Source organism: Temnothorax curvispinosus, unplaced genomic scaffold (assembly GCF_003070985.1).
Source record: "Temnothorax curvispinosus isolate PA1 unplaced genomic scaffold, ASM307098v1 QBEX01002265.1, whole genome shotgun sequence".
Taxonomy (NCBI): domain Eukaryota; kingdom Metazoa; phylum Arthropoda; class Insecta; order Hymenoptera; family Formicidae; genus Temnothorax; species Temnothorax curvispinosus.
Genome location: NW_020212045.1, coordinates 24,841 through 33,220, shown reverse-complemented (window position 1 = coordinate 33,220; position 8,380 = coordinate 24,841). Strand labels below are relative to the sequence as shown.

Below are 8,380 nucleotides of genomic sequence, written 5' to 3'. Positions count from 1 at the left end.
TAAAATCTAAGAATCGCAACAAACTGTCTGCCATCTCTGTTAATGCTAATTGCGTAATAAAATCAACGTTGAAGGCGAGGGGCGAAACAGCTATCAACTTGAAAGTAACTGAAGAACATTTGTCTCGAATATCGTCCGATGTATTATATGCAAATTGTAAAAAACGAAAAAGTAGTCTTACTTTATATGCTGCAGATGAAGTTGCTGGTCCTTCGCCTTCGCACTAAAATAATGTCCAAAAGAGAAACAAATAACAAAAAATATTTGCAGATGTAAATAAAATCTTATATCCATTATTCAGTTTCGATTTGCAATAACTTTCTTTTTTTTTTCATTTTATTTTTTATCTTATATTAGGAGAGCTCAGTGAATAGGAAGTATAAACAATTGTTTGTTTAATATGTTGTATTATATTGTAATATGTTGTATTGTATATATTGTATTAATATTATGTTTGAATATATTTGTGTGCAATAATTTGTGTGCATTACAATTATAAAATTTTCTAATTTTTTATTAATTAATAACAATTGTTCAAACTTTATGACGGAAGAGACCACCACCTTCTCGCGGTTTCCGTCGAGCAACAACATGTACGTTGTACATGTAATATAAATACGACATATAAATACCGATCTTAATTTTAAAAAAAGTTATTCTACTTATTAAAAAATTATTACTTCATTTTTATTAAAAAATGTTTTCAAAATTTTTATAAAAAAAATGTTTTTAAAATATATTTAATATGGCATTAAACAAAACGTACACGTTGGCCAAGAGTGGCATTTCATTATTTTTTGTTTTGGGATTTTTATAATATTATTATATATATATAAAAAATATATTATGTACAAAGAATATGTATATCTAAATATTTTTACTGTTCAAAACTAATTACTTATAATGTGGATTTCGTTAACTCTTTCTTTATTGAACGTATCGTCAGCGCTGCGCTCGAGCGGCCCGGTAGAGAGATGTTACTCGACGTTGCCCGAAGCCGCGAGCGCACATGTACGACGGTACGTGGCTTGTGTGCGGTACGTGACGTCACGGGCAGTCACGAGGGCCATCCCCACTCCATCCCCTCCATATGCGACCGAATGCTACCAGGCTCAGGAAATGGCAACTCTGGGCCCGCGCCGTGCTCAGCTCAATCTTGTCGGCTACGTAAAAATCCTACGTCAGGTGCGTCTTCGGCCATTTGGATAGACTCGCTTTCGTTCCGTGCTTCAGGACATCTCGGAAACCGCATTGCGGCTTACTCATCAATTGCAGCGTTTCGTTGTTAGGCGTTCCATCGCTGGGTAAATCGTAGTATTTCTGAAAATCCTCGAATACTTTGCGAAGAACGTCATTTCGTCTCTGAGCCGGAACCGCGTCCACATCTTTGGACAAATATCCGTATTTCTGCAGGTAATCGAACGTGAGCGCGTAATTTTCGTCCGTAATTTTGGGATTGATGCACCTCACGGCGATAAAACACGCGGTTAACGCGATTACGCACGCGAGCCACATCGTCGAGAGCGAGAGAGAGAAAGATGGCGGAACTGCGATGACGGTGCGTTGCGGTTTGCTCGATGAGCGTTCCGGATGCGAACGTTTACGCAAGGACGCTCGTTAGCGATAACGCGGATAGGTGGCGGCGGGGGTCTCGGGTGGGAAAAAAATGTGTCGAAGATTCCGGCGAATGAGTCGGTTTGATAAAATGCATCTTTCCTCGATGCATTTTTTCCCGGATGTAAAAAAACGTTATTCTTATTACATTTTTTACCGCGATATCCTCCCTTTGTCGCGTTTTCTCGGCGCGGATAGGTGCGGCGGGGTCTCGGATGGAAAAACGCGTCGATTCCAGCGGATGATAAAATGTATCATTTCTTCGATGCATTTTTCCTCGACGCAAAAAAACGCTATTCTTATTACATTTTTTTTACCGCGATATCCTTTCTTTGTCGCGCTATCTCGGCGCGGATAGGTGTGACGGCGGGGTCTCGGGTGGAAAAAATTGCGTCGACGATTCCGGCGGATGAGTCGGTTTGATAAAATGCATTTTCCTCGATGCATTTTTTTCTCGACGCAAAAAATGCTATTTTTACTATATTTTTTTATCGCAACATCCTTTTTTTACAATATATATAAGAACTCGAGACTAGACTTGAGTGTAGTCTATCCACAGCTCTATCACAAACAGTTCTTTTTTAAACATAGTGAAACGAAAGACAAAATGGACAAGCTAAATGACATTAAAAGTATAGTCAATCTTCTGCAAATACACACCACCTCTCTGGTGAAGGTGGTAGAAGAGTTTTCGGATTCTGTGCGACTGTTGTAGCTCCGACTGAGAAATATACAGGAAAAAGTTCCCTCGTGTATTCAAATGTCAGTTCGCATCGACGAGAACTCCATAATGCTGGAGCAAACGTAAGTAGATTTGTTAAATATAATCACATAACATTTTTTATATTTATATTTTATATTTGTTATTTATATTTATATTTATATTTTTTGGTAGAGCCATCGTCGCCTCCCTGGAAGCGTAAAAAAGTCGCGTAACCAAATACGGTTGTTTGTCACAAAAATTCGCGCAATGCATCGCGATGTCGCGCGGCTGGCCTCACCGATCGAGGAGTCATCAGGTGCGGGACAATGCGGTCGCGAGAGAGAGTGAGAGCCGATGTTGGCGACGAAAAGGAGAATCGCGTGAAAAATCGAGAGGACAGAGTTATAAACATTAACGACGATGATACTCTCCCTGAGAGTTGGCCCTGCTCCCAAAAGAAATGAAAAAAGTGTAAAACACAATATATTTTAATAAATATGTATAAATATATAAAAAAATATATATTATAAAAAAGTGTAAACACAATAATGTAAAAGTTTACAGTGTAAAACACAATATATTTTAATATATTTTAATAAATTTTAATAAATATGTATACATAAATATAAGAAAAATATATATTATAAAAAAATAATCTTCACCGTGGTTATGTTTTATTTCTTGTCCGCTTTAAATATGTACGATGGACCAATGACCATGTCCTTTTACCTTATCCGTTACAACGTTTGTCTTAATAATAATCACTATTGGTTTTACTTATATAAAGGATTTTAATATATGAATAAAGTGTCGGTCACACTTAATTAAAATGGACACGAAAGAAATCCGTTTTAACATTGTATATTCCGTTATAAAATAGAAGTGTCCTTTATAAGAAAATATGTTTTGCGGTGCACGCTTCAGTTATTGATATCGCGTTTCCTTTACCGCTCCCTACTCCACCCAATCTGACGCTTGGCATTATCGCTCACTCGCGCTCGTATCCACGCCTCGCGCTGGAGCGTCTCAGCGTTCTCGTTCGTTCGGTCGTTTCCTTATTGCACTATCGCTCTCACCCGTCTCGCGCTCTCGTTTTCTCTCTGTTTATCCCGTTAAGAGGTATCGCGTTCCCGCGAGCGGCCATTATTACGCACTCGGCATTATCGCGCTCCCGCGACCGACCATTTTCACGCACTCGGTAGCTTATAATGTATGTATATAAATACGGGGTAGGTATGCGAAAAAAAGGAACATACCATTGTTAATAGATTTTACGTCAATTTTTTATTTAATAAAATATAGATAGAAGGATATATGTATATGATGGAATAAAAAATGAGTAAATACAATATAAATAGACAAATATATATGGAATAAAAACGAATAATACAATAGGAAAAAATGATTAATACATTAAAAACTGCAATTATGTTACACGAGTAACATATAATGTTTTTTTACATTAAATTTGCGGAGTCGATGTTGGAGAGACATTCGCGTCGCTCAATTGCGCAACCAATCGCGCAACTTCATCACGTTCTCCATGGCGCAGCACCGTTGGTAACGTCGGCAGCGAAACGCGCGATCGGCGCGAAGAAACTCAAGCCGATCGACCTCGTCGTACTCGGCGTCGATGGTCTCGATCGTCGCGTCGACGTTGCCGAGAATCTCCTCCAACCACCTCTTCTTCTCGAGACCTTTTACGTATATTCGCGCGCCAGGCGTCTTTTCTCTCTCACACGTTTCTTCCAGGTTGTTGCACACCGCGCGTCGAATAATCGTCTTCGCCAAGCGACAGTCCGTGTCCCCGTCCTCCCAACGGAGGCCGTGATGGTTCGCCACCAGCCAGCTGGCTCTTGCCTTCTCGGCGCTCGTCAGCAGATTCCAACTCATGAGAGCGCGAAACACGTGATGCGCGAGTACGCGCGTCTCGTTTCGCAACACGGCCACCTCCTTCGCGACGAATCTGTCGCCCACCGTGAATCCCTGTAGGTCGACGAAGATCGTCGTCGTCGTTGCCGCTGTTACCATTGTGTTAGCGCGCGTTGGAAAAAAATTATAGAATAGACGTCCGTTTAAGGAGGTGTTTAAATTGATCGTTTCTAACAGAGTCTGAGGAACAATGGAAGAGGAACCCGCGAATTCTTATATTCTTCGTTTCCGGGATAAAGCATCCCCACAACCACATTTTCCGTTTCCCGGATGAGGTATCTTCACAACCGCATTTTCCGTCAGATAATTTTGCGCACCACGTTGGTCAGCGGACAGTACTCGATGACGCGATCGTGAACGATGAGACAAAGGCGTGGTTTTCGGCGGAACGTTTTCCTTGTTTTTGAATTTGATGCGTACGTCCACGGTGGCGCTCTTCACCGATTCGTTTTGACGGGAACAATCAATCACCGCAAGCGGAGCTACCCGCGCGAATTTGCGCGGGGAGAAGAGCGCGTCGTCGCGACTGTCACCGTAGTACGCTCTTCGAAATTTTACGTACATCTCGTACAGCACGGCGAACTTGTCGCTTTCGAAATCCACGTTCACGTCGTTGTAGGGATAGAATTCCGAGTTGAGATACAATTTCACGTTGGCGAGCGCACAATGATCGAACCTCGAGGCGTCCTCCATGAATTCGTTTTGCCATCCGGTCTGCAGCGCGAATATGACATTGGGACCGTACAGTAAAGTGCCCGTTTTCCAGACGAGTCGGGAAACATCCGTGGAGACGACCAACATGTCCCAGGAACCTGACCACGTCAACAGAGAGCAAAGAGAGCAAAGGGTGCAGAAAGGGCAACCCAAAGAAACGCTACAACAGCCGGACGAGACTCAGCAGAGTCTGATTGATATTAGGGTGAACCAAACTGAGCCGTTGAGCTACGACCAGCTCGCGGACGAGGAGGTGACGAGGTTGATGGCTGAGGGCGTGACGCTCATTGTGGAGACGATATCGCCCGGGTCGCAGATCTCCACCACGGAGGAGACGGTGCAGCAGGAGACGGTACCCGAGGACGAGAGCCAGCCAATGGACACCAACGACGTGCCGTGCTCGCAGCGTTATACCCAGCTGTGAACTCGAGAAACGTATCGTGCATGTTCGTTGTAGAGGTTTTATTTATTTTTATGATTTTGCAACATTGACAATTTTTATTTCTTTTAAATGATTTGTTTTAAGCGTAGATCGCAAGTTAGTAGATCGAGTCATTCGAGAGTTTTGTATTACACTTTATATATTTAGAGTTGTTTTTTAACACGCGAATCGCGTTTTAGCACGCAAAGTGCAACACTTTTTAGATTTTTTTTGTTTATTATTGTAAGTATCCACACGTGGATAGCGGCGAGGCCGAGTGCCTACGAGTTACATTTTATAGTTGTTAAGTACACCACACTGACACCAGTTACACCGAGAAACACACGGACATTAAATAAAAAACTGATTACACGAATTACATTTCATAAATACCTTATATTTAACCCGATTACAAGAATAACCGATCCACGATGGATTCGGACAAATTTCGCATCATAGTCTTAGCATTCATATTCATTGTATTTGCCATATTGGTAGTTTGCATTTTATTATTGGTACATTCTTATAGAACAAATTCAGAACCTAATTACATGCCATAGAGTAGATAAAACATAAAATGAAGTTTACAGAATACGCGATAGTTTCCATAGTGATATTCATGCCGATGATACCCAATTTCCCCGATCCGAATTTAATATGTACACTTTTTATCCTTTTTACACTTTACGTCATAATTTTGAACAACCCGGAGGATTCCAAGGGGATTTGAAGCACCTACACTCGAAACGTTACACTTTTTACACTTACACACCCGACAAACACATTTACGATACAGACGGACGAAAAGGGTGCTACACCTTTTACACTTACCGCACTCACGACTTAGTTATAGGTCAGCGGAACGAGCCAGCGGAACGAGCCAGCGTGCGCTCTACACTTTTATTACACTTTTAACATACACTTTGTACACCTTAGGGTGAAACTTTAACATTTCAGTATATCTTCGTTAATTACAGCGAACCAAAGAGAGAACGGCCAAAATGGAACTATTCCAGGCTACGATTTATTATTTTACACACTTGATGTTATTTTCATATTTGTGAACTTACATTTTTCTACACTTTAGTGTTTTCTCTACACTTTTGTCAGGCCTTGAGCCGAATTAACTTTCTTTGCATGATTTTGATGTTATTTTGATATTCCCTGTCGATTATAAGTTAGATTATTTATCATTACGTTTGTGTACGCGCGATAGAATTAAGTCGACGCGATCTTTATATTATATACTTACCGTAGTTATACCAAGAAGGTGCAAGCTTTAGCATCGCCGATGCATTCCAGTGAGACGATTCCTTCGATGAACCTGGGTACCTGTAAAAGAAAAAGATAATTAATAGCGGATTAAATGACCGCTCGTACTTACCTTGGATTCGTCTATGTGACTTCTTCCGAGTCACTCGATACCGTTCGAGTGACTCCTGATCGCTCTCGCGAATCGTCGCGGTGCAGCGACGCGAAATGGTTCACGTCACGACGATAGCCACTCGCGACGTTGCACTTTTGGAGGAGAGTTCCTCCCGAGGGTGTAGATGTCGAGTGCATGATACCGACTCTACGCGCCGGTTACACCTAAAGTGTCGAAGGAGTCGTACCGCGTTACACCCGTAGGTACGGCTAACCAATCGGAGGACTTCGCGCCTCGATACGCATACCGGCGCATGCGTTGCCTCAAAGTGGGGAGACTCGACCCGTTCCTCCAGGACAGTTCGTCGTGAAACTTCGAAGCGATAACACGCAACGGTGATCGCGCAACAATTCGAAGCCGACGTGGCTTATCCCGTTGACCGCTAGCGTTATTAGTGTGATTCGAAACGACTGTACACGCGATTCGGGATAACGTTCCTTTGTGTAAGTCGACGTTTAGATTAATACACCTGCGAACGGATAACAAAATCCGGTTCAGGGAGATGGTTGTAGAGTGAAGATATAATAAATTGTTATTGTTATCTTAAAACGAGATTAATTCAATCGCGATCCCGATAAGATTTCCTATCCGAACATCCGTATATTACGCGACGCAAAAACAGGGCGTGGCCGACGGCCTTGAACACGTCCGCGGCGTAGAAGACGGCGGCCATCGAGCTGGAAGGAAGGAAGGGACATAGCAACAGCGAAAGGTTTCTGTATTTGGGCCTAAAAATACAGTGGCGACCGTATAATTCAGCCCAAGTAGTAAGTGGCTATATTTTGATTTTTATCATAATCATTTTATCATATCATTCGTTGTTCCGGTCACAACGTATCGCGGTTTCTCCAATTGCGGCGTGGCTTTCACGGCCCACGAATGCTTGGTCATGCTCTGCAGCAGGGGAAATTCGTACAGGTCCCAAGAGCGAAAGCCCGCGCTCAGAAATCGTCCGCTCTCCAACGTTCGCAACAGCGATAATTTATTCACGTCGTTTAACGCTGGTTATACGTGTGAGTCTTGATTCCGACAATGCGCTCGTCAAAGATCGGCTCACCGCCGATACTCAGGATGTCGGCCATGGGTTTTCCTATCGATGTAGAAACGACGCGGCGGTGACGCGTTTCTCACGGCGAGACCCAGAGATCGTAGAAACCTGACGTTAGCGTTGCTGAGAACGGCTCTCCTTCCTCACCCCGCCTCTTCTCTTCCCTACGCTTCCGATCTCGTCGTAGAACGGGCTAGTTTGCCCGTTCGTACAATTCGCGCTAGATCCGTTCAGAACGAGCATCCCTCCTCTCGCTCTTTCTTCAGGGATACGCACACACACACACTAACTGTGACAACGACGTACGTGCAGTCTAATCGTTATCGCCTCGCCGCAAAAGTCGATCAAGCGATCTTTCTAATCCATGACTCGCACCGTGATATCGGTAACGTTTCGCGCGACGATCGGAAGGTAAATGATCTGCGTCGGAGTCTCCAACAGTTTATATCCCGGTGGAACTTTCGGCGCGAATTCGTGTATTGCGTGCACCGAGCGTCCGTTGCTGTACGCTCCCGCGGTGAT

General features: G+C 43.1%; 1 protein-coding gene across 1 annotated transcript; it reads right to left on the bottom strand.

Moving 5' to 3' along the window:
- Positions 1–1,176: 1,176 nt before the first annotated feature.
- On the bottom strand, positions 1,177–1,515 carry LOC112468948 (stromelysin-2-like). The gene has a single exon (XM_025038382.1). The coding sequence runs from the start codon at positions 1,513–1,515 to the stop codon at positions 1,177–1,179; it is 339 nt and encodes a 112-aa protein (XP_024894150.1).
- Positions 1,516–8,380: the final 6,865 nt, after the last annotated feature.